At 41.2% G+C, this 27039-nt stretch overlaps 1 protein-coding gene across 3 annotated transcripts in view; it reads right to left on the reverse strand.

Moving 5' to 3' along the window:
- ascc3 (activating signal cointegrator 1 complex subunit 3) overlaps positions 1-27039 on the reverse strand; it is a 208505-nt gene that overhangs the window by 59293 nt on the left and 122173 nt on the right. For all 3 annotated transcript variants that reach the window (XM_031278220.2, XM_031278219.2, XM_031278221.2), the window contains exons 14-21: positions 22904-23038; positions 10632-10823; positions 9285-9509; positions 7527-7646; positions 6888-7052; positions 4141-4227; positions 3060-3236; positions 349-574 (exon numbers count right to left, since the gene is read on the reverse strand). In XM_031278220.2, the coding sequence (XP_031134080.1) occupies positions 349-574; positions 3060-3236; positions 4141-4227; positions 6888-7052; positions 7527-7646; positions 9285-9509; positions 10632-10823; positions 22904-23038 (1327 nt within the window). The remainder of the gene's footprint in view (positions 1-348; positions 575-3059; positions 3237-4140; positions 4228-6887; positions 7053-7526; positions 7647-9284; positions 9510-10631; positions 10824-22903; positions 23039-27039) is intronic.

Genomic DNA, 27039 nt, shown 5'->3' on the forward strand with positions numbered 1-27039 from the left:
GAGCCTTTCTTTGATGTCATTTTTCAGTTTTTCAAGAATCGGTTTAGGAATCGGTTAGGAATCGGAATCGTTTTTAAAGTACCGGTTCGGCATCGGAATCGTAAAAATTCAAACGGTACCCAACCCTACTTATTGGTAGAAAAAGAATTTAAAAAATCAATTCATTATTTCTAACGTAAACCTTTTTTCAAATAAAAGGCAATTTTTTTCCTACAGTTAAGGTAAGTAAAGGCCCCGGCCACTATTTGAGAGTTTAAGTCTAATTTACTCCTGGCATTTGGTGCTTTATGACTGTATTTCAGTGTAGTTTTAGAATCATTAATGCAGCTTGGGTTCAGTTGTCTTTACCGATCTCATCCTTCCTCATTTCCTTCAGTTTGTCCACAGTGAGCTTCCTCTCCTCCAAGCGGTTCAGGACAACGTGGCTTAGGTTGGGGAACTGCCGGAGAGGGTGGGCAAAGCCCCACAGCCGCTTATCGATCACCTTACAGAGGGTGAGCAGTCGGTAGGTCATAGCCGGCCACCGCTTCCTCAGAGCAATCTCGAACAAAGCCCTGACGATCCGAGCAGCATTCTGTGAGAAGGGACAGCAGGAGGGAATGAAAAATTAGGCTGAATCAACATCATTGCCAGACTTTGCAGGTATTGAGCATGATTTATGGTCCTGCGAAGGCTCCACGCAGAGCTTTCCCCGTAGCCTACGTAAGTGGCCTGAAGTTTGTACTTGTGTGTTGGTATGTGCGTCCGTTTAACGCAGAACCATAAATCACACTTTAGTGCTGCAATTGTAGACAGCAGTAGTTAACCAGTGTGTCCCCCTGTGTATTGCAAGCCTGGAGGCCCACTGGGCCTAAGTTGCCCCCCACCAGGCCTATGTGACTGGGAATTATTTTTTTATGTATTTCAGTATTACAGTTTTTTCAACTCGGTTGGAAACTTAGACGTAGTCATATTTTCCAATCTCCAGTTAGCTTTTAGCACTGACTTAACGTAGGATAATGTATGGAATCTGTCCGATAGCTTTTTAAAAATTCTGAATTTCGCAATTCAGTCCATGATTCTGTGATCACAGAAGCTTTTGGGCTCTACATTAATGCTGCCATCAGTCTGTGACTTTTCTGGGGGGAAACCCTGTTAACAGTAAACTTTAAAGTCGGAACAAAACAACTGAAACACATTTGTAATGAAGCAGAAGTCCCTGGCAGCAGCTGTATGGTACATCACGCTGTATACTGGTGATTAATCATGTGTGATCAGGACGAGGTCTGGCTGGGTTCAGACGTCCAGGTTGGCCACAGCTGCGCGCTGATGGATTGCTCGTGTCAGTCCGGAGGAGAGGTCATGTGGCAGTGTTGCTTGCTGATGGACTGCTCAAGTCTGGTCATGCTGTGATTGATTTGGTCAGGTGTTAATGGGAGATGATTGTCTGGAGAGGTCTGAATGCACTCTGGCGGTGGGTTATTGAAATCTGTCTGTGCTCTGTTTGACAGCTGGGTGAGACAGAGAGGTCTTGCTGGACACAGGAAGTCTGGGGAGAATAGTCTGGGTCAACAGAAGTAAATTTGTGTGTTGCTGTTCTCAAAATCTCTTCGCTTTGGGAAACAACAACAAACAAGGCAGGCCTGCTTGGTTCTTGGTTGCAGCACTGAGCACAATGTTGTGTTTAACGAACAAATCCAAAGTATGTCTATGTATCTCAGTCCAAAATAAAACTGTAAATAATACAAGTGGCTCATTGACTTTGCCTCTTACCTGGACACACAACCTGTAACCTGGATCTATTACAAAAAAAGTAGTCTACATCGACAACATTTTTTTTCCCGGGATTGTTCAGGTGCCACCGGAAATTCTGCCGGATGTCCCTTATTTCGGCCAGATGTCCGTCACCTTCCTCTTTCTTTGTGTTGTAATTCTAAACTCCGGTGGATTTCTGAGGACTATGGTTAACTGCTCCTCAGATCCAGTCTTGTATAAAGTACTTGAAAGCAATACTTGAGTAAAAGTATCTTACCAGAAAATGACTTTGGTAGAAGTAAAAGTCTCCTTTTAGAATATTACTTGAGTAAAAGTCTTAAAGTATGTAATATTTACTGTACTTAAGTATCAAAAGTAATTTTCTGATATTAAATGTACTTAAGTATTAGAAGTAAAAGTAAAAATAATAAAAACTTTGATTATGAACTTTGTGGCCAAATGTGTAACGTTATCTTCATCACCACTGTCGTCGGGTGATCATCGTCTGTTACCATGGCGGCAGAGCCTGCAGCAGGTGCTTCCATGACACTATCAGTCATTATGCTTCCTCCTCTTCTTCTTTAGTTTTGGCCTGTTTTTTTTTTTTTACCGCTTGGCAACAAACAGGCCAACTGGAATGGAGCGTGCATTATCTTGGCAATTTAGGAGCAATGATTCGCCCAACCTGCTTTTTTTCCAGTGTAACAAATTACTTCTGATTTTATTTTGTAGTAACGAGTAACTAAGATGCTTAGGGGAAATGTAGTGGAGTAAAAGTATACATTTTATTTAGAAACTGTAGTGGAGTAAAAGTAAAAGTTTCCGGAAATATAAATAAAGTAAAGTACAGATACATGAAAATTCTACTTAAGTACAGTAGTGAAGTATTTGTACTTCATTACATTACAACACTCCTCAGATCTCTGCAGGGTAAATCCAGACAGCTAGCTAGACTATCTGTCCAATCTGAGTTTTCTGTTGCACGACTAAAACAACTTTTGAACGTACACATGTTCCACCAAAACAAGTTCTTTCCCGAGGCTATTTTGCAGCGACACCGTGGCTCCGTCCGGTGCTTAGCGCCACCCAAGATGATTGTGACTGGTTTAAAGAAATGCCAATGAACCAGAGCACGGTTTTCTTACAAGACCTGTCAACTGGTAACTTAATTTCCAACTGCTGCTCACTTAATTAACTGGACAGCATGAACTTGATGAGGGTTTTATTAACTGGTTTATCTCGTTGTTGTCGTCGTGTGTGTGTGTGTGTGTGTGTGTGTGTGTGTGTGTGCGTGTGTGGTGGAAGTGTTGTTCCTCTTCCCTCACCTGTGCCACGTACGACAGGTCTGAGATGAGAGAGAAGCTGTCCACCTCTCCTCGGCTGATGTATGTCTGAAGCAGAACGTTGATTTTGCCGTAGCCATTCTCCACCCCGCCGGCGGCCGGCAGCTCACAGTAGTTACTCAGCAGCTGATCCAGCTCCTCCATCTCCTCATCACGAACCTGCCGACACACATCACCAACACGGTGCACTGACATTTTCATAGATGGAGTTTTGAGCGGATAAGTACATTACATACATATACATACTGTGGGTAGACCTGATGTAGACTATTATTTATTTTTTTTAAGATTTTTTTGGGCATTTTGTAGGCCTTTATTCGACAGGACAGCTGAAGTCATGAAAGGGGAGAGAGAGGGAGAATGACATGCAGCAAAGGTCGGATTCGAACCCTGGCCCGCTGCGTCGAGAAGTAAACCTCTATATATGGGCGCCCGCTCTACTAACTGAGCTATCCTGATGTAGACTTAATAAATAATCTGTGTTGCTTGGTGGGTGACTACAGGTTTAAAATTAAAAACTTTTATTTGGATACATAACTCTGTCTAAAGATGGAGACGTGGGGGAGATCTCAGTGACTCAAGCTCTGTTGTAGCTTATAGCGCGTTCCATTTATCTCAGAACTCAGAAGCTGGAGCTAGGAAGGACGTCACACTCGCGTTGAATGCATTCCATTTACAAGTCAGACTTTTCATTTGGGTTAGGCTCTAGCCAGGTTAGCCATTGTTAGCAATACCAGTTGATAACAGCCCATTACGCAGTTTTTGTGCATACAAACAACATAACAACAAGTCCGCAGATAGAAGTTGGATAGGACTGTGTGTACGAATGATTTAGTGAGACACAAATGAGACAGAAGCGCTAATAACAGCATGTTACTACACCTTTCATTACTGTTGATGGACGGGGCATCCATGTTGGATTTTTAGCTCGGGGAACTGCGAGGTTGTCCGAGTTCCGAGCTCGGAAGTCCGCGGTTAGGGGGGTGTGTTTCCGACTTTGACCTTGGAAAATCCGACTTCCGAGTACAAATGGAACGCACTACTATACATGAGGACCTCTCACCTTAAGCTGGTCAAACTCTTCAGCCTTGGACACAATACTGAGGATGTCAGCTTCTGTTCGCTGAGAGTTGAAAAGTTCATTGAAGGTCTTCACAGAAGGAGGGAAAAGAAATATAAGGGGTTAATGGAGTATCAGTCGTTATGTCTGCCGCAGTGATGCACACTACATATGGCGTAAATGCACAAGAATTGAACAAAGATGAATCAGATACATTCTTTTCCAAGGTTAAAATGTCATAAGTATATCTGCTTGCTGACGCAAATTTCGTTCTTTGATTGAAGGGTACAGGATACTCAAAATTGTGAGTTTGTAAGGAAACACGTCTTAACTGTGTTTTCGGTCTTGCCATCAGTTCCTTTAAAGTATTTTCATTTCCATAAGTTGCTCACTTGTTGTTTCTTTACTTAAATTGTATCATCTTTATTTCTTGGACTGGACCCTGGGTCCAGTTAGGCAGTATACAATAACACATTCTCACTCCCATCGCGTCAAGAAGAGACGCTTGGTCAGGTGCCTTTGGCGTTATTCACGCAAAAAGTCTACTTTAGCGTCATATTTAGACGGGCTAGGTCGGGTCTCTTTCAGACCTGCCAACCTTGAAAAACTTTTTTGAGTAGCAACTTACTGATTTATGGCTGAAGTTCTGTTTCATAACACGGCGGCACGCTCGCGGAAAAAAAGTACCATTACCGCTGTCTTTGATGTCATTTTGGTGTGTCGTGTAGTTCACATGCTTACCAATCACTTTACCTGGTCCTAGGACGTAGTCATTAGTCATAGCCCAGGTTACTTATGATCTCTATAATAACCTTACCCTCCATAATGTTCCTACAGTAGCCTACAGTCTTATAATAGTCCCCTAAATACTGTAATACTTTTATAGTATGTCCCAAAATACTAGGCCTATAGTAGCCTATTTCTGTAAGATTACTATAATATTGCTCAAAAATTGGTCTACTATACGATTCCTATAATTCTTTTTCGTGATGGTTTGTACAGCCTAGGCTACAATGAAAAAGTCACGTTTAGCAACAACACCAACAACATACCGGGTACCCCCAGGATCCTCCAACTTAAATTCAAGGCTTTTAAAGACCTTTTTAATACCTTTTCTAATGAAATTCAATGCCAACTTTGTACCCATTCCCACAGAAGTATGAGGGGAAAATGTCAAATCTGTATACATTTTAAACCCTAGAAAATAATTATGTACAAGTAGGCTACTTGAATTAAATAGTCATATTTAATACAATGTATTGGATCATAATATAATCAAATAAAATAACATATATTACACTGCATAATAGGCACTTTTACTTTTGGTACTTAAGTGTATGTTGATAATACTTTTGTACTATTACTTAAGGAAGATGTTGAAAGCAGGACTTGTAACTGACAAGTAATTTGTAACTCTACAACACTGCTTTTCTACTTTTACTGCAGTACATGATCTGAGTAAGTCTTCCACCTCTGGAAATCACCAACAACAGTCGTGCATGAATACCTGCAGCAGTGTTTCAGCGTTTTGCAGCTCTGCTACAGTAGCAGATAACCGTTAACGTTACCTGACGGTCACATCGTCTCTAAACAGTCCGCTCACAGTGAAGTCCTGCACAGATCAACAGATGTTAGAGTCCGGCGGCTGCGTGCTCTGTTTGTTATAAGACGCGCACCGAGCAGATTAATGCACTCACAGGTCCACTCTTATATATAGATAATACGCCGTTAGCCTGTTAGCTTGAGCTTTGTCTGAAGGCGCCGAGCAGCCAGCCAGGCTCCGACACACACCGACACATTCCGCACATCCTCCGCTCAGTTTAACCGCTAACCCCCTGGTACCGGTCAGAGAGGCGTGTTTACTTTGTGTCACGGTCCTCCGGTGCGTCCAGCGACGGGCTCCGGTCACTTTTTAATTAGCCTACATTAGTAACAGTTAATTTTGTTACGGTATGAACTTAATCCTAGGAAAGGCAAAAAATATACAAAACCTTTGTAATAAAATCCAAAACTGAGACGGCTACTGCACGTCAACAGTCAACGAGTGAACTCAAAGAAGTCACCTGATTTTCGCGAAGTTTAAAGTGACAAATCGTATCACCGTATTTTGATGTCAAAATGCGTATCTACAACGCAAAATGCGTACAGGTTGGCAGGTCGGGACTCTTGGCGTCACTTTTCGACGCTCTGGATCGGGACCCTTGGTGTCATTATTTGACGCTCTGGGGACTCGCGTCTAGCCCTATGGTGTCACTTTTTGACGCTCTGGGTCGGGACGTACGTTTAACTGACATTCGGCACAACAACGGGACAGTTTTAGGAAAAGATGGTGGGTGGGGTTAAAAAGTGTATGCTTCAGTGACACATTGGACAAGAACAGGACACGAACCACGGTCTCCTGGGTGAAAGTCCCGTGATGTTTGACCCATCCACCACCCCAACCAATCTCCATACGCGGAGTTTCATACTACTCGCTACCGTTGTTGCTCTTAATACTACGTCATCTTACAGCACCGCGGTCGAGCTGCTGCTTTTCCCGGGGTGTCTGATACAGACGCTAAAGGGTGATTTTGGCGTCGGTATCTGACGCTGAGAGCCACTGACCAAGCGTCAGTATTTTACGAGTTGGGAGTGAGAACGGGTTGTAATTACAGCAAGAAAAAATGTCCAAACATGAAACACTGACCAACCCTGGGCACCTCTTCTGATGTGTGATTAGGCTCATTTTTGTTAAGAAAGTGAGGCCATACCTCTATGGTGTTGTATTTGATGTAGAAGTGGCTGGCGGTCCTGCCCATGTCAGTGGAGGCATAGTAGCCGGTGCGCTCCTCGAAGCGGATCATTTTGGCTTTATCCAGCTTCCTGCCTGACTCCACCACAAGCTCCTTCCTGTACAGCTCCAAGGAGGGATCCATCTGGCAAAAGAAGATGTAAATGCTCTATTAGAACTTATTTAGGTACAACTGTAGTCTTCCTAGCAGAAAACACTTCAGACAATCAGAACTCTGAAAATATTAGTTTAGCTTATTTGTTTACACATATACAAATACTACAGATTAACGTACACATAATGAATAAAAGATGTGATGGAGAGATGCAAAAAACCCTCAAAGGGGCTTCATCTGGGCACTCTCTAATGTATACTCCAATTAAAATAGAAAGAGACTAAAATACTGAAAAGAAAAGAGACAAAAAAAAGCCAAATCTAAAATTACACACAATATCAAATCAACAGAATAATTTGAGATAATTGACACAAGCGGCTCAATCAGTAACAAGTTCAGATTGATGTTGGATTGAAATTTGGTAATGTATCATGTCACAATTGTTACTGTTGTCTTTAGTATTTTTATTGTCATCGTTGTCAAAATAAATCCTGAAAAACCCACCTGATAAGCCTTGTGGTTGATGCCATATGCCAATGGGTTGGCCCGCATGCGAACATACAGGTAGGTATAACTGAGCCACTTCACCGCCTCCTCCACGTTGGTGACCGTCCCCAGAGCAATCTGAATGCAGCAGAGAGAAGAGAGAAAGACTCCTCACACACACAGCCACTAACATCAGCGGTCTCTGTCACCATCTACTGGACATTCCAGGACACTGCAGTCTCAACACAAAGTGTCCGGTTTGGTTTCAATCTACTCTGCCAGTATGCGGAGCAATGCCTACTGGGCCGCAGAACCCCACAAACAAATAGATCAAAACAGGGCTCTCTGTATCTGTTGGATGGTTCTGAAAGAAATATATCAGCAGAGCAATAACGAAATGCACAGCAGACTATGGGGCAGATGGATTTTTTTCTTGAAATACAACAAAATTGTACAGTTATAGAGTCTACAATTAACAGTTATTATCCAAACTACAGTTTGGATATATATATATATATATATATATATATATATATATATATTTGGGGTCACTTAGAAATTTCCATTCCACTCCATTACAGACAGAATACCAGCTGAGATCAGTTGCATTGTTTTTTTTTAACCAGGGCAGCAGTTTTCAGATGACATTATGTGCTTACATAATTGCAAAGGGTTCTCCAATGTTTTCTCAGTTAGCCTTTTAAAATTATGTCAGATTAAACACATTGTGCCTTTGGAACATTGGATGAATGGTTGCTGATAATGGGCAATGTAGATATTGCATTAAAGATCAGCCACTTCTTTCTACAACAGTCGAGAACCCTTTTGCAATTATGTAAGCACATAATGTAGGGCTGGGCGATATGGAGAAAATCAAATATCACGATATTTTTGACCAAAATACCTCGATATCGATACCGCAACGATAATGTAGTGTTGACTATTGGTGCTTTCACAAAATATTTACACAATGAGACTTTGATAAATAATCATCAGTAATGTGGATATAATGACTAAGTGGGTAAAGGCAAATAATAGAACAGTTACAACAGTCTGGTAAGTTCAGAAAATGACATCACTTTACTGTAATGCAGCCTTTAAAACCAGGAAAACACAACACTTATGCCATATTAGGATATTATGATATCCAAAATCTAAGACGATATCTAGTATCATATCACGATATTGATATAATATCAATATATATTGCCCAGCTCTAACATAATGTAATATGAAAACTGCTGCCCTGATTAAAAAAACAATGCAACTGATTTCAGCTGGTATTCTGTCTGTAATGGAGTGGAAATTTCATTTTACAATTAACGCTTTTAATATATATATATATATATATATATATATATATATATATATATATATATGATAACTCTGAGTTTACAAAAGTATTGGGTTCACAAAAGCAGCGTAATATATGAATAAAATAGTAAATAAATGTCTAAAATTTATTTTGTAATATTGCTTTTTGAGTAGGAGTTTTGTCAAACATTGCTTGGACTCGCCGGTGCGTCTTTTGTCCTCAGAGGTAACACTATCTATAGGTTGTCTCATTGGAACTACAGCTCGCGCGGCTGTAGTTCCAATGAGACAACCTGTAGGGGGACCGAAGAGGGAAAGGTTACATAGGGTTGCTTTAAAACCCTTGCTCTCCACAACTGCCTACATTTTTCAGAAAGGAAAGAAAGTAATTTTGCATCTAGATTGGAAGAATAAAGAAAAGATTAGCATTAATCCTGTCCAACCATGGTTATGGAGACTGACCTCGGCGTTGAGATTGTCAGCCAGGCTGTCGAGGAACTGGCTCTCAATGGGGTTCTGCTGGGTCAGCAGAGTCAAGTAGTGGCTCAGTTTCTCATGGGTGGTGATGATGGTGCCCTCGCCGTACTTGTCAAACTGGGGACGACCTGCGCGCCCGAAAATCTGCATGACGTCCAGGATGCCCAGGTCCACCAGGGCGCCGCGCTTGGCGTCGTAGATTTGAGTACCCTGTTATAGACACGAGAGACACAAGTGGCGTCAGGGGACTGGAAACATATGCAAGAAAATGTATTCCTGTGAATATCTATTTACATATGAGTTAAATATGAGCTTATTTAAAATGTGCTAAGACTGACCAAATAACTATTAGTGTTTCAACTGCAGTGCAACAAACAAAAGGAGAGCTTAGGTTTTCAGGGTTTCTACATGTTTCACCAAGTCAAATTTAAGACTTTTTAAGACCTTTTTAAGACCATTAGGAATGAAATTTGAACAAATAAAATCCTTTTTATGTCTGTGGTACAATCTGAAAGAGACCAATAACACAAAAGCTGATAGGCTGCAAAATAAGTTGCATGCTGGTCTCATTTGTAGTCGTAATACAGCAAATTATTGCCAAATGAGTTGCTACAAAGCTAATTAAGACTATCAGCTCCACACAACTCTCTCTGTATTTCTCAGTATGACTACGTTCAGAAGATTGTGTCGTCCGGTGACTTTCCCGCGCAGAAGCTCGAGTGAAGATAATTACCTCTTCTGAAGAGTCCGTCGTGTTTTTTTAATCCTCCGTGTCCTCCTTGACTACTAGCAACTGTGTGGAGGAGGGGTGGGGGGCGAGTGCGTGATCACAGAAGGCTTGTATCATGTGGACACGCTGACAATTTTGTTGTCATTACTTAGAATTCCTCATGGGGGCGACAGAAAGCGAACGGAGTTTGAGATTGGCAACACAGTAGAAACAAAACTGGGTTTGAAAGCCTGTAAAAAACTAAAGTTATCTTGACTATTCAATTCATATTTTGCTACTGTGGTGTATTAAATATACACAACTAAATTACCAGATAACCTGAAATCGATTTTTAAATATATGCCTTTCTCCACGGATGTACTGTATTTGGGGCATGGAGTGACACACAAAATTTCCGGCGGCAACGGAGCAATCCCGGAAGTGGAATGTCGTGGATTTAGACTACTGAAGGTCTGAGACCCCAGGGCAGTTGATTACTTCTCCTGGCTGGTTCCAGTCTTGCTTACAGAAAATAGAAGCAAGAAAGAAAGACAGAAGGAGACAAACCAAGACAACTATAATGCAGGAAAGAAAGCAAAACAAAGAAAGTCAAATTGTAGAACCTTGATGATAACTGCATGGGCCGGCAGGTTCACTCCCCAGGCCAGGGTGGCAGTACAGACCAGCACCTTGAGGTGGCCTTTGGAGAACATGCTCTCCATCAGGCTGCGGTCAGACCGCAGCATGCCAGCATGATGGATCCCAAAGCCTTCTGGATACATCTCCTTCATCTGCTTGTTTCTGGAGCGCTGGATCTGAAAGAGGTGTGGTAGGAAAGGCATTTCATTTTTTTTATTTTTTAAACAGAGAGAGAAAATGCCTGAGGGGACGTGAGGGAAAGCAACTAGCACAGTTATCATTGTTGCTGTTACTTTCCACAGAATAACACAATGCAGTTTAAGAACATGATGTGACACACACACACACACACACACACACACACACAGGAGGGCTGCATTGTTTTTTTTAAGATTTAGATTTTTTTTGTTAGTTGAAAGAAAATATCAGTAGAAAACTGCACTTTAAAATGTAACTATCATTGTTTTTTTAGCGCTGCCTTTCATATTCAATTCAATGTTCAATTTGTTCAATAAAAGAATGTTGGAAATTATTTACTGTAATTTGTTTTAAATTCGACCAAGCAATTTGTTGTATTTCAGCAGAATACTGAAAGCAGCAGAACTGAGTACACTTTAATATCTGTTTATTTATCGAAAGTAATATCGTTATCGCAATATTTTCAACCTTATCACATATTTTCCTCATATTGTGCAGCCCTAACACACACACACACACACACACAGTCAGATTGAGATGTGTGCTGGTGACTGACAGTAGGGCTGTGACCTGGTTGGGCTTGAGGGGAGGCCTCATCACAGGACTTTATCTCTCTCCCTGGGCATCTAAATAGAGGTCAGCGCCCAGCACTCCTCTGCAGTGCAAACTGAAAGCCCCATTACTGGCAGCAGCTGTCTGCTGTCTGCCTCACACACACACACACACACACACACACACACACACACACACAGACACAGACACACACACAGACACACACACACACACACACACACACACACACACACACACACACACACACACACACACACACACACACAGTGTTTGGGTTTGCAGTGACTGTCTGGTTTTGTATGCATACCTTGTGGATAAAGGTTTAGGACTTTAAGTTGCCAACTGTGCAGCGAGTTTATGAAAATGAGGTCAAATGCCACAGAAGTAAAGATTTTTTTTCCCATAATGTGAAAACAATAAATTGGTTTATTTAAATCAGTGGTTCTCAACCTTTTTTGTGCCAGCGCCCCCCTATCCATTATCCAGGTCCCTAACCGCCCCCCAATAAATAAGATGCAGGCTAGTTGCCCGAATATTAATGATTACGCCCTAATATTAGGCCTATTATTGTTGTTATTATCACAAATAATCAAAAAAATCATATCATTGAATGACAAACAACATATTTATGAGTTTCCCAGGTATCCAAAAAGCCATTTGAATATAGAAATTATATTTACAGGTGTTTTTAAAAAAATGCAACCATTTGACATTCAATTTAAATAACAGCAGCCAATCAGAATGACTAGATATGTAACATTCAAACTTGAATTAGGTATTACAAACACTAACAGTAGCCAATCAGAAACAGCTAGCAATTTAACATTCAAATCTATTTTCCATTTAAATCTAAATCTATAATCAAATTGTTCCAACGGAAAGCAAGCTGGCACTTATCAAGGGGTAAAAGCAGAAGGATTTACTGCCGAATGGAAATAAGTTTACAACCTTTGAAAGTTAGTAAGAGCCCTCTGTTGATGCTTAGAAGAGTATAGGTTTAGGAAATATAAAGTCTACTTGTGCTACATTGGGGGGTTAAAGAACACAAGAGGATGTCGCACCACCCTGCGGCGATTGCTTTTTTCAGCACGCTGAAGAACGGAGCTCATTTAAGATGATGCTCTGGTGTCCCGTTTCCATGAAGGCAGCGCGGAGCTGCGCCAAGCAAAGCTGACAGAAGCACAGAAGAGAAGACGAGCCCTGGGTATCGCCCAGGGGGCATTCAGAAGATGACTCGGTTCACTAAAGCTTTAAATCAGTGTTTCTCAACGGGGGCAGTAAGAGTGACAAAAGACGAAAGACGAAAAGACACGCATCTGACGGAATTTCCTGCAGGCACCGGAGCAATCCCGGAAGTGGAACGTCGAGCATATAGACTACGCTCAGGCAAAAAAAAAAAAAAAAAAAAGGTGGTTGGTTCGGGTTAGGGAAAGGTCATGATTTGGGTTAAAGCTATGGTGCGTAGTTTCTGTCGCCCCCATGAGGAATTCTAAGTAATGACAACAACACTGTCGGCGCACCACCCCCACCCCTCCTCCATGCAGTTGTTGGTAGCATTTATCCCATCAAATCAAGGAAGAAACGGAGGATAAAAAAAATAACATGGACTCTTCAGAAGAGGTAGTTAACTTTTAATTTTTATATCCTCTTCATCTCCAAAGCTGAACGCTGCAGTTGTCCTTTCTCAGCAGTGACAGTAAACGCATCACTCGAGCTTCTGCGTGCGAATGTACCCGAACTACGCCATTTAGTAAACAAAGCCAAACTGAGAAATACAGAGAGAGTTGTGTGGAGCTGATAGTCTTAATTAGCTTTGCGTCAACTCATTTGGCAATGGCTTGAATGGAACGGAGGTTTATATTAATGAAGAGTTGTGCACTATAGCTTTAAAATAAAAATAAACTACTGGGACAAGGTTAGGTTTAAAAAAAAGAAAGAAAAAGAAAACTTGTTCAAGGTGAACTGCGGTCTGCTGTGTCAAACTCATTCATATATTTAGGCATTGGAACAAATCGATTCTGTCATTTTCTTGGAAGGACAGTCTCTCTTGTCTTATATTTTCTGATGTCACTCAAGTATCAGACTTTTTTTTTTAGAATAAGGTACACGCCATTTTTCTCTCAATTTGACCAATTCCCCCTCTACTACAGGCCTTGGTGCTGCTGATTCCCACTGCTGGCCTGAGGAGGGTGTAGACAGAATCAGACATTTTGCACAGACCAACAAGTATGAGACGCTAGTGCTGATTGAAGGACATGCTCCCTCACTGGCTTCCCACCTATGGTCACTGCCATTTTTGTTTGATGGGGCAAAGCTAGAAGCGGGCTGACTGATTGTACGTCTTACATCTATCTGTACATCTTACTGTGACCTGTGCAATATGCCATATTCATCTGTATATCAGTATACAGTATATATTCCTCCCAAATGTAAATAATGACCTGTACAATATGCCTTTTTTCATATATACACATATACACACATACACATATATACATTCCTATCCTCCCCACCTGTAAATACAAGAAGTGCAGTCTACATATTACCGTTATTACTCTTTTTATTTTTTTCTTCTATTTCCTATTTTTTTTATTCTTTCTTTGTGTATTTTTTCTATCCTATTTATATTGAATGCGTATTTTTGATGTTTTGTTGTGCTGCATTGAGCTGCTGTGACAAGTGAATTTCCCCATTGTGGGATCAATAAAGCCTATCTAATCAAGGTGCTGCCTAACTGACATTAAGCAAGGTGCACCTTTAGTTCAAGCTGAATTGGTTCAATTTGAATCAATGAATGGATGAATGCCTTTGAGGATGTATGACCTTTTATAAAATGTTTAGCTAAAATCAAGCTGAAATCCGATGGCTACCTAACCCTGGTTTATAGCCGGGACATAATAACCATATACAACGGCTATGACGTCTAATTCCTTTGCACAATAGGTATCGCTCCGTGTCTGAGAAACAAACATTAGACCAACCAACTAATAGCAGGTGTCATGGAGGGAAGAGGTTCATCTGCACACACACTGCCATGACACAGAGCTGGTTTCAAATCAGCAAAGTATTTCAGTGTACACTTTCATCGCTTTACCTTGCAGTCATACAGCCCTTTCCGATGGGGAACAGAAGCCGTTATCTATGCTCTCTTCAAAGCTAACAGACTCCATTAACAAAAACAGCCTAGCAGAAAACGGGAGTTGCTGTTCAACTGCTGCCTCAATCGGTTAGTTGCTGGTCTACTGCTGTCTACGCAAAAGAAATAGCCTGTGCTAGCGTAGGCTAATGTTACCTGTGCTGCGTGTATAGCAACCACCTCGGAAGGCAGACAGTCCAGCTTTGCACTGGGACAACGCCCCTTTAGCTGTGATATAATCACAACATACAACGGCCTGCCGTGAGCTATTGCTTAAATCAGGGGTGTCAAACATACGTCTCATGGGCCAGAACCGGCCCGCCAAAGGGTCCAATCAGGCCCACTGGATGACTTTGCAAAGTGTGAAAACCGCAGAGAAGTAATTATTTCCAATTCCAAAGTGATCACTTTAATCTCAGAGAATATCCAAGTTCTTTTTCCGTAAATTTACAACGTATTTTCTCGGAATATTAACCCTCCCTCCCGGGTCCGTAACATCATTGTTTTTCCTACAATGGCCTTAGAATGCTGTCGTAGCAGAAGCAACTTGCGTTTGCCAACATCAAGCTGACAAGAAACTCTGAGGCAGATAAAGTTTCTGATCTTTCTGGAGTGGAGTACCGGTCTGGCCCACTTCAGATCAAATTATAGGGCCCATGAACTAAAATGAGTTTAACACCCCTGGCTTAAATGTATGACTCATCTCGTCTGTCCCCTCTCTATGAAGGCCCACTTTCCTGCCCTACTTTCGAGTGTGGACATTCAGAACAGGTGTGTAAAAACACTTTTGGCGGTAGATGTGCTCAGACGACACAACGTTCAACCTTGAAAAGTTTGCACATGTAGATTCTTTGGCACCTTCTACAAAGTCTAGCATATTCCCTCTTCACCCAACTATTGATGTGGCAGTGCATTTGTTATGCTGGTACCCTTTCCACTTCCACTTCGTGCAGTGATTTATTCAGATGACAATCCCATACAAATTGCACAACAGAACAAAAAACAATCCTACCAAGCTGTATGCATCATAAAATCAGGGCATACCGGACACTATGTGTCCTGGTGCGAGTCCTCAGTGCCAGATTGTGCACTGTGCTGTTGAGATCCACATGAGCCGGGGGGGAAGGTAGGTAATTGAAATGCTATTGCTGAGGGTTTGCTTTGAGGTGTCAGTGTGTTACAGCCCTGCTTCCAGCCTCTAATCTAAGGTGAGTTAGCTCTGATGTCTGACGTGCTATGGCTGTATTTGAGATGGCAGTGACCTAAGCTCCTGATCAGGTCCCATTAGGCGCTGCCACTCGCTGCTGCTCCTGCCGCAGAGCTGACTCTGTCCACAGACAGCCAGCTGCCAGCTCCACTCACCGTCTGTCATTGCTGTGACTATGTAAAAAAAACACCAGCGCCAAAATAATCTGTTGAAGGGGTTGTCAAACCCTGTCTAAGGACTACTAAATAGAGGTAGGAGTAACTAACTGGTTTTACATTTCTGATGATTTCATTTGAGCACTTGTCCCTGATGCTTTGAGTAATAGCATCAGTATTATGATACAGCACACTACAGCTTTAAGAGATTGCTGAGATTTTAAAGTGTAAAATCCCACCAAAAATGTGGCAAATGATACCCGTGCTCTGTGGTGAGGAGTGGCAGATGGGTGGCTTCTGTCTAACGCCATCCCTACCAACACTGATTGTCATGAGCAACAAAAATATTAATTTACTCTGTTAAATTGAGGCAGGATGGCTAATTGTTGATTCCATTAAGTGGCCCCTTGATAGTCATAATGTTTGGTGCTCAGAGAGGCTGGGAGAGGCAGAGAGAGTGGGAGGATGAGCTTCCACTCACATCCACTCCACTCCACTTTTCCAACACGATCTGCCTCTATCTCTTAATATTCCATTCTGTTTCAGCTCTATCTAAGGTGGATATTTATTTAAGTACTTCAATAGCAGTGAACAATTTCACATCATACAATGATTTAAAATTGTGTGAGGTATTTCGTTAACTGATGTATTAAATGAGCTTAGTAGTAGTTTGTCTGGTATGCATGAAGTGCCACATTTTGCACATCTCTGACCAGCAATGAAACAAATAAATTGTTCTCTGCTGCTGCTATGATTGTCTATTCTAAATGTTCGAATGTCATCAGCTAAACATAAAGATGAGAGAATAAATTATAAAGGAACTCCCAGAGTTAGGAGAGATCAGTGTGGGAGATCTTTAGTTGGTCTTGAACCTTTTAAACTTCTTTGACTACACTATTGCTCTAAACCATGGATCTTCAACAGGGGGTCCGGGACCCTTAGGGGGTCCTCAGAGTTACCGCAGGAGGGCCACCGAGTTACTTTTTAATTATCTTTTTTTTTTTTTTAAATTCCAAAAGGTAAAATATGTCTGAAAATATACATAAACATGGGCCCAACACATTAATAGCAAAGAGAAATCGGACTATTTGTGATTTTATTTTATTTACACAACATTGATGTATGTAAGGTAGCCATCCACAGTTAAATTGAAGGATCCACTGTGCTACATGTATGTTTAACATTAAAGCATGATGTACTGTATAAATATATGAATGTTTATTGTATTGTATATATTTTAATACCTTAATATTGTATGCACCATAAAAAGGTATGTGTAGGCTATAGGCCGCCCCATACGTTATTGTAGGCCCAGTTTAATTTGCAACTCAATTTTATACAATCTTAGTAAGGGGTCCCTGATCTGTCTCTCTTTCAGCTAAGGGGTCCTTAGCCTAAAAAACATGGAAGACCCCTGCTCTAAACAAACTAAATGTGTAACAGACCTATTTATTAAGTTTTTAATTGGCTTTGATCATATTGTAGCAGACTGGACAAAACAGTTTATGTACAGCGACCACGTTTCAACTTGCACACAAAATGTCATGGAAACATCTCCTAACAATGCTGGAAATGTGTTGGAAAGGAGCAGTGAAATTCATTTTGGAGGCTGCTTTTAAAGATTAACAAAGCTGTAATGTGTGAAGTAGCAATGGAGGTCATATTTGTTTGCATGAGTGTGTTGTTTGACCTTTTGTGAAGACAAAAAAAAGCAAGTTTATGATACGAGTCCTTTGTTCTTGAACATGGTGGGTGTCGAAGCACAACAGCTAACACTCAAGTCAGCCGTTTTAATGCTGATTAAGTAATTCAAGGACTCCCTATGCACTACAATGACAACATGCAAGGCTAGGACACTAAAGACAAGCTATAATATCAATCAGACTGGATGAAGAGGTGCTCCGTTTTCTTCACACTGTCCCAACATTTTACAAAGCCATGTTTCTATTTAAGGCAGCCGTTTTTATTATATGTGTGTTTGTCATTCCACTGTGTCATTCCTATTTTCCACCAGCCTTTGAGTTGCCGCTCATTGTTGTTGATCAGTGTACTGGGGAGCTGTTTTGGCACGGTGACAGGTTGTCACGGATCTGACACAATGAAAGGACTGGCGGTGGACTAGACTTGTAAAAATAGCACCAGTGAAAGCAAACAAAGACATTAATGAGCCTACTCTGGCGCTGCTGTGGAGTCCCAGTAGGCTCTGCACTTACAGGCATCAGCGTGTCTGCATCTGTGTATCTTGTCAAACAAAATAACATGAAAGCTGCACATCTAAAGACCACAGAGATGGAGAGTTTACAGAGAAAGAGAAGTGAAGGTTTCTCAGTACTTCGGCACTGTCTATCTCTACCTTTACGGCACATCATCACTAGTTTAACACTCCTTCTTAAGTAACATGCTTCCCTACTTTAACAGACAAATCGTTCATACCACATGGCATGAATGTCCAGCATTGAAACCCTACGTTAGCGATAATGGTGTTACTACACAGCCCTCAATAACCTTTGATAGGTCTCTAACATCATCCGTGTAATGGACTCACGGGACCACAAGGTGTCTCTTAACCTCCACGGAAGAGTTCCTTTCTCGTCTGGAACAAGTCACATGGTTTCATCGCCAAGAACTGGATATTAAAAAACGAGGGAGACAGGGGGGAGGTGAAGGGAATAAAAAGGACAGGGAGGTAGAGGCTGGATTGTCAGAGATGGAGCAAAGGAAAGTCAAACGTGCTCTCGAATACAATACTCTCTAGGGAGAGCTTTAGGCAGAGGTTCCCTGCAAATACATAGGTTGGGGTGATATGATAGGCTTTACATCCTCAGTTATTTTGCCACTTCTTTACATTTACATCTAAGAGATCATAAACATGTGTAGCCTCAAATACATGTTTATTGTGATTCATATCGATAGCTGTAGCTGTTTTAATACCTCTTTTATGCTTACAAAAGCTGAATTTCAAACCTAATTAACAGAGACCCTGTTTACACTTAGTTTTAAAATGCTTCTCAGGCGGTCGCATCACAAGTGGACAGCGCTAAATACAATTTGAAATGACCACCAAGACTCATTGTGATCTGATCACTTAAACCACTTGCCAGGGGGGTGGTCTGTGATGCATTTGATCACATATCTTTTGTAGTGTAAACGCAAATGCGTCCTGATGTGTTCCCCACAACGATGTAACAGGACAATACCCGGTTTAGTTTGCTAATGGTATCTACCATTAGCAAACTGAACTGGAGATACCATTAGCGCTATACAGCCGGGCGTTCAGATCCAGTCAAATCAGCACCAGCCGCATGAGTATACAGTAGTGGCTGTGGATGAGAGGGAGGCTGGCTGCTGAAAATCAGACGTTTTGGCGCAAGTGGTATTCCTGTTGGCACTGGCTAAAACCTCTTTGGGGGCGCCAAAACTTTCTCTATGCAGGAAAAACCCTGTCTGTGGGAGGAGATGTGTTAGATTGTGCTGACAAGCGATATCTCGAGCTTTACAGACACAACCGCTAACGTGACTGATGAGAGTGTGTGTTTAAACTGTGCACGGGGCTCTTTGACCTTCTAGCAGAAGTGACGTAGGCAGTACCCAAATCTGAACACAAGTGGTCAGCTGGAGAAGCCTGATAAACACAGGGGATGTGTCTCGGCTGTCCACTTGTGTTTGGATCACTGAAACAGACTTCAAAATCAAGTGTAAACAGGGCCTGAAAGTTGAAACATCGTAAACACCTGCCTACTAAATTCCATCATCATTTACATTAAAAATGAAACAAGAAAAGATATGATTCCATGCACTCAAGGGCTGTCATTATTCTATACTTTTCTTACTGTCAACAAATCCCATGTGCAGACTTCCACCAACAATGAACTGATCATACACACATACACTGTAGTTTAATTTCACCCAGTCCCACAAACTCCGTCCTGCTAACACGGGGTTGGTTTGGGATTTGTTAACGATAACAAAAATATAGTATAATGTGAGCTTTATCCTTTAAGATGTTTTTTCCATCCACTCTCACACAAACCTGGAGCCATGTCACCCAGGGCAACACTGGCTAATTGATGAGTTTCAGTCAACAATGGAGCTCAATGGCACAAAGGAATACATTATATCAGGCTTTGGCTATGAAGACAATACTTGTTAGTAGGATAAATACAAAGTTATATACAGGCTGCGACTTGTGAGAAAAGCAGAGGGGGGGGGAGGAGAGGGAGGTTTTTTGATCATGCACAACACAACAAACAAAACACGCAAGAATTACATCCCCCTTCCAATACCATGGATATAGAGCCACTCGGCCAGCCATGCCAAAACGCTTATTTATGAACTTCAATATTCAATGGCAAATAATCTCAGAATGAAATAGCACAATGTAAACCTTAAACACGTACAACCATAAAACACAACGCTTACAAGCGTACAAGTGAAGTAGCATTAATTAATTTTTTTTGGGGGGGGTATATTTTGTCCCCACCGGGGATAAAAATAATTCAGCAGAGGCAGAGTGATAAGTAAACCAGAAAGGGGGAAATCCAACGCATCCCCCCCAGAAAATCGCACCCTGGTTATACAGTATATGCATTGGAGGTGTGACGAGACACTCAGCTCACGAGACGAGACACGAGATTGTAACACTATTTTAAAGAAAACTTCAATTAAGAAATATGACTGGAAAAATAGTGTTTACTCAGAGAACCAAGGTTACAACGTAACCAAGCCTTTCATTGCAGCAGTAAACAAGGAAGTAGGCTGCTCTTATATTGATTTATGACCATTTTAAGATGGGGGGAGAACATTTCTCTTTGTTTAATATCATTTAAAGTAAAGCTAGGTTTTGCATTCTGCTTCCGACTCATTTAAAAAAAGTCAGAGAAAGAGAGCCATCTGCACGAGTCAGCGCCACACTGAACTGCAGTTCTGTCCCACAGAGTTATTTAAACTGAAAAAAAATGTCAGGGGCTGCATGGGACCAACTCTGGGTTTGTGCTGACTAGAAAAATTTAGCCGACCTTGAGCACATCTGATCAATCACCAGTACTACTACTAAGCAGTATTCCCTGTAGTCTCGCATTGCCAGACCTTCCTCCACAGCGCTGCGGAGGAAGGTCTAGCTAGTCCATAAGAACACAAAGAAAGCGGAAGGTCACGGACATCCGGCCGAAAATGAGGGAAATCCGGCGGAATTTCCGGCGGCAACGGTGCAATCCTGGAAGTGAAATGTCGTGGATTTAGACTATATTACCTGTAACTTCTGATGTTAATTGTATATGACACAGCTATTATATCCCAAGAATTACAGGCAGCACTGTCAAAGCGTCATTTTTAACTGTTTCACATTACACTCACACACAGTTCTCTTTATAATACACCATTTCAATACTAAGTGTACACAGATGATCCAAAGACAGGACTGTGGCACTGTTATGTAAAACGCCCTTTTCTAAATGTTTTCGTTATTTTACTCAACGGCACTTTGGCTCACCAAAATCTGCATTTAACAAGAATTGATTAGAGTGGGTGAATTAGGATATCTAAGCTTGACTGACAGCCTCTCCAACCCTCCTGAGAGTAAGCCAATTAAATAACATTAGGATAAAGAAAAATATAGTGGAATCACTTCTGACTTTCAAAGCTGGATAAATAAACGCTAAATCATATGAATGACCTTAAAGGTGCTTTATTTCACTGCATATGCATATTGGAGATTAAAAAACACCTATAAATATTAATGTGGGGCAATTTCCAGAGTGCAAATAAGCAGTGCATTATCTCTGTGTGGGCTTAAAGTGGAATCAGCCTGATGCCTCTTCCTTTGCCAGAGCGGGCCAGACCGACAAACACTCAAAACCGGACTAATGGAGTGGATAAAACTCATTATGTTAGGACACAGGCAGAAGGGCTAGGAGTGAATTAATGTACAGTTAGTGCATATACAACAAGACTCAGTCATGTACATATACTGCAGGAACGCCGGTTGCACAATTGCTTTTAAAAGTACTGTTTCAAAGACTAACCAGGCCACAACGCACCATTTTTCATCCCCCAACACAATCTCTTGTCTCCATTTCCAGTTTTAGAAAGCATGAAAAGTGATCTGATTTGTATACATATCCCATTTAAATAGAGGAGAGATTAGAGGTGCATCAATCTTGGCTCGGCCCTAGGGAACGAAGGAAAAGGTTACTATATTTATCACTCTGCCTTCTGTTGCAGGAGATTTAAATATGGGAGTCGGACTGACCATCCTCTGAGGGAGAATGTAGCTCCACCTCTGTGTACTCTCACAGCACAGGGACCATTTATTACACACGCACACACACACACACACACACACACACATACACAATCAGTGTCCTGCTCTCATACGCAATATAGCATCAACACTGTGTTGTGACAGTAATAATGAGCTGTGAATCAGGAAATCCAGTGTTCTCTTCTCTGTTTACATATCTGTTCTCTTTGGCTTTACCAGTTCAGTTCCACAACCAGATACTGCGTGGCTCTCAGTGTAAAAAATTGGTTGGCAGGTTAGTCCAAGAAACTGTCTGAATAAATACAAGTTTAAGAACTTTGTTGTTTAAAACAAGGATTTCCTCTTGGAAATGATTTGCATTGATTGTATTTCACACCTAAAAATATGGCTTTATGTTAAATTCTGTTGCTGTTAGAAAAAGAAAAAAAAAGTGGCACAGTGAAATTCATCTAACATCCTCGCAAAATAGGTGGGGCTGGAAGCGTGACTTAGTGACTACTTCTGGGGCTAGTTGACAAACTACTGTAGCTGGCAAGCTAGCCACTGAAACACTAGCCAGCTGGAAATGTGCCTCTTACCAGACAATAAGTCAAAGTGTATATGATGTTATTATCTAGATAGATAGATGAGTATAGGAGAACAACCTACTGTTAAGAAGCTGAAATAAAACATTGATGACTTTTCGGCCTTTAAAAATATTAGAACGATGTTGTTGAAAGCTTTTCTACCTGTTTCTCACACTGGCCGTAGTCTGGACCCTGGTCTGGTTGGAAGAAGCATATTTCTCCATGGTTCTTTGCCATCTCGATCAGCCCCATGGCCGTCCTCACTGTGGCATTACGAGCGTGGACAAACACCATCACCTAAGGCACACAAAGATACAGCATGGATAGGTTCCCAACATCGACACAACACATACTTCCATGAAGAAATTCAGCTGGTACTGCAATCTGTAGAATTCCATTTTCAATGTAATGCATTCATGTAAGGCAGTTGTAGACTCTCCAAACCCTTCCGCAATTGAAATCATGCAGTCGGGTCTAGCAACTATTGTGGTGGTGCTGTTAGATAGATTGGAGTGGCTGGGTTAGCTCAGTTGGCAGAGCGGGCGCACATGTAAGGAGGTTTATGACCTTGACGCAGAAGGTCCAGGGTTCGGGTCTGACCTGTGACGGTTTCCTGCATGTCTTCCCCCTCTCTCCTCTTTTACGTCTAGCTATCCTATCCACTAAAGGCGGAAAAGCCCAAAAACATAATAATAAATAGATAGATCGGATAGACTTTTATTGATCCCAAATTGGGAAATTTCAGTGCCACAGCAGCAAAATATCAGACCCAACATAAAGTGTCTTAGTAAGATGTTGTTCCACCCCAATCCAGCTTCAGTGCTCCTTGTCCTAAATTATTTAAGTGTGTATAGTCTACTGGAGGCATGAACAGCATTCTTCTAATAGATGGTCTCATTTAGTGTTTTGACGATGGTGTTGTCAGACACATCAAACGATTCAGTGAGCCCTGTGACCTGTATGGAAACATCGGCATTCGTTATGGTTCTTCACTCACTTATTTAGGTTTTTCCTTTATTTGGTGATGCACCTGTGTATTTAACATTTTATACTCACCAGGTCTATATTCATTAAAGGGTAGGTTCACACACCTTTTTAAAGTCCACCTTAAAACAATAGTCAGGTGCCTATATGAACATTGAAACAGGCTTTGGTTGCTGTAATCATTCCTCCTGTTCATACTGGCCATTTAAAGATCCCTTCCTAACATGCCTCCAATGGAAGTGATAGGGGACAAAGTCCAAAGTTCTCCTCCTGTGAAAAATATATTACAATTTCATTTGAAGCTGATTTGAAGCTTTAGCAGTCTGAGTTAGACGAATCAAGTGAACCGCGACCTATCATTTATTATATAGATACTAGGAGCTGATATATGAGCTTTCGGCCAATATGCAGCGGGGCGGGCAAGCCTGTCTGTCCCTGAATCACTAAGTGAGTGATGAAGTTACAACATTGGTCGGTCGTGTGTTTGAGTTTCTTGATTGGCCATTGCTCTTTCAACATGAATAGGCACAAACAGTCTTATAATACGTATTCAGGAGGCTTTTACAATGATGCGCAAACAGTCCTCAATTGCTCCCTGAAGAGGCTTTCACAGCGACGCGGGGACAGTCCTCAATTATTGACTCACCTAGTCACTACTTCTAGGACTAATAATTGTGTGTTCATTTCGTGTTTAGAATAGAATGGAATACACTTAATTGTCCCTGAGGGGAAATGTGTCTTGGGGCATACAATCTGTTGCTTCACAACACAAACATGTCACAGAAAAAACATTCTAAAATCAACATAAAAACTTACACACAAGATCATAAGATCAACAAAGAATCTTAGAACATACAGACAATAAGACATCATAAATAGTAACTGTAATATTTAAAGTGCAAAGTGCAAAAAGTGCTGGTGTATTTATTGCACTTTTGCTCTGTTGTGCTAAGATTTAGTGTTGGAGTTCAGCTGCTGGATAAACGATAAGAAAACAAAAGGCAACAGCAGCACGAGCCCAGGTTGCTACAGACCCCAGCTTCCATGTGTTTATGTGCGATGTTGCCATTTTTTGTTCTCTCGACTGCCCAAGACAAATTACTCCTACAGGACACAATAAAGGCGTATCTTATCTTATCTTATCTGACTAAACAGAATTGCAAATTCATATGTATCATCCAGGAATTCACATTATAGACCACTAACTATCCGTGGAATGATTTGGCCACAAGTCAGCACATTGACCATACACGGTCCAGCCATATGGAGGTACTAAAAAATATTGAAAATACAGAAAAGGGTGCAACAACAATCTATAATGATTGCACATTTGATATGAACCCATTGTGTTTACTAACAAAATAGGTAAAAGCCCCTACTTTGGTGTAACAATTCCCTGTACGTAAATAACCATGTTTTTTTTTATGTATTTTTGCAATTCTTTTAGTATGTATATCTATTATTAGACCAAACAATATTGCATGACTGCACAAACATGCAGTAAGCTGTGTGTATCCTCCAAACAGAGTGGGTTCAAAGGGACCACTGCAGCACATTTTATTTATTGAAGGTGTTTTATCAGCACCGCTGAGCGGTGTGGAAGCATTGTCGGCAGTAACCGCCGGCTTCTCAGCTTATTAAACTTCTTTCTGGCAGCATGCTTCCCACCAGGAGGGTGGTAGGGAAATCATAAAGGAAAATTCCATCCATCAGATCCTCCCAGATGAAATTAATATATGTCACAACCACTTCTTGACAATTTAATCATGTGCGAAGGAGAGGCCTCCCCAGCTGAGCTGTGGCCTCTGCAGTCTTAACCTACAAGGCGGACTGGACCGTCAACCCGGGGGAAGAGAAAGTTGTCAGTGGTGCAGTAAAATTAAGTTGCTTTACAAGTTCTCAAGGGCTATAGCAAGACTCATATTAAGTGTGTCTCTGAGGGAGATAATGGGCAAGAGAGAAGGGAAAAAAGCAAGAAAAAGGATGTGTGTATGTGTGTGTGTGAACACTTGCAATAAAATGATGCAGACAGGATAACAACCGTGCTCAATAGGGAGTTCAACTCCTGTAGCAGATGGGAGCTAAACAGTAAAGTCTGAATTCACAACTTTCATCCTCCCAATAGGCCTTGTGAGGCTGTAGAGTGGAAGCAGAATGATCGGAGGGTGGTGGTTGGTGGATGGGGGAAGGAAGGGGAAAGTAAGGGGAGGGTAACAGTGGGGGATATCAGGACTTCAGAGACTTTAGATAGCAGGTGTTCATTCCAAACAGTCCACAAACATATTTACTACAGAAGGTCCTATTCATGAAAAACAAAGAAATATAGTTAGTCTCATAGTTTTTAGTTTCGTGGTCTAATAATTTTAGCTGGACTTGAAGGCCTGTATATTGTTGGGTAGTTTAATTCATACTAACACATTGTATTTTATAAACTACATGTGTTTTGTGTGCAAAAATCTTAATGTGTAAAGGAACTAGTACTAGTACTACTAAAGCTGTCAGATGAATGTAGTGGAGTAAAAAGTATAATATTTCTCTCTGAAATGTAGCGGAGTAGAAGTAGAAAGTGGCATGCAAAGAAAAGACTCAAGTAAAGTACAAGTACCTCAAATGTGTACTTAAGGACAGTACTTAAGTAAATGTACTTAATTACGTTCCACCACTGGTTGTATATAACCTTTATTTTAAAAGGTGGTGAAATCTTGTTTCTGTAGTTGAACAGAAAAAGAAAATTAAATAGTCAATTGCAATTATATATAGACAATTAATCGTCAAACTAAAATTTCACCACTGTGACACCCATACCTATAGTCGTCAGTTGTCAGATAGAAATTATTTTATGTTTTTATATTTTATTGTTTATTTATCAGGGACCAAACCTATAACATTATCACAACCAGATGTGAAAGATGCAAGGTGTTAAAGGACAATTCCGGCGCAAATTGAACCTAGGGGTTAAGCGTTCGTGATTCGACTGCTCGTGACTGTTATCCAAGATGGCGGCCACATGTAAACATGAACGCTACTGTCCATATAATCTATCTTTGTAATAAACTGTCTGTACACTTACAAAGTCCTCAATGCTTTGGTTTGCATGTAGGGACCCTCATTATGCTACCGTTTAAGTGTGGTGCTATTTCGAGCCTTGTTAGTGGTATCAAATAGTGATTTACCTTGCCCCGAAAGCTAGCGATAGCAGCTAACTCCCGGTTTGCGGTAGCTCGTTTCAAGCTAGAGACACATTCGATTAGCATGAAAACAGATCCCAGAGAAGGTTCGACTCGGTACACATATGTTATTAACATAGATATAGA

Source organism: Sander lucioperca, chromosome 10 (genome assembly GCF_008315115.2).
Source record: "Sander lucioperca isolate FBNREF2018 chromosome 10, SLUC_FBN_1.2, whole genome shotgun sequence".
In the NCBI taxonomy this organism is placed as follows: Eukaryota; Metazoa; Chordata; class Actinopteri; order Perciformes; family Percidae; genus Sander; species Sander lucioperca.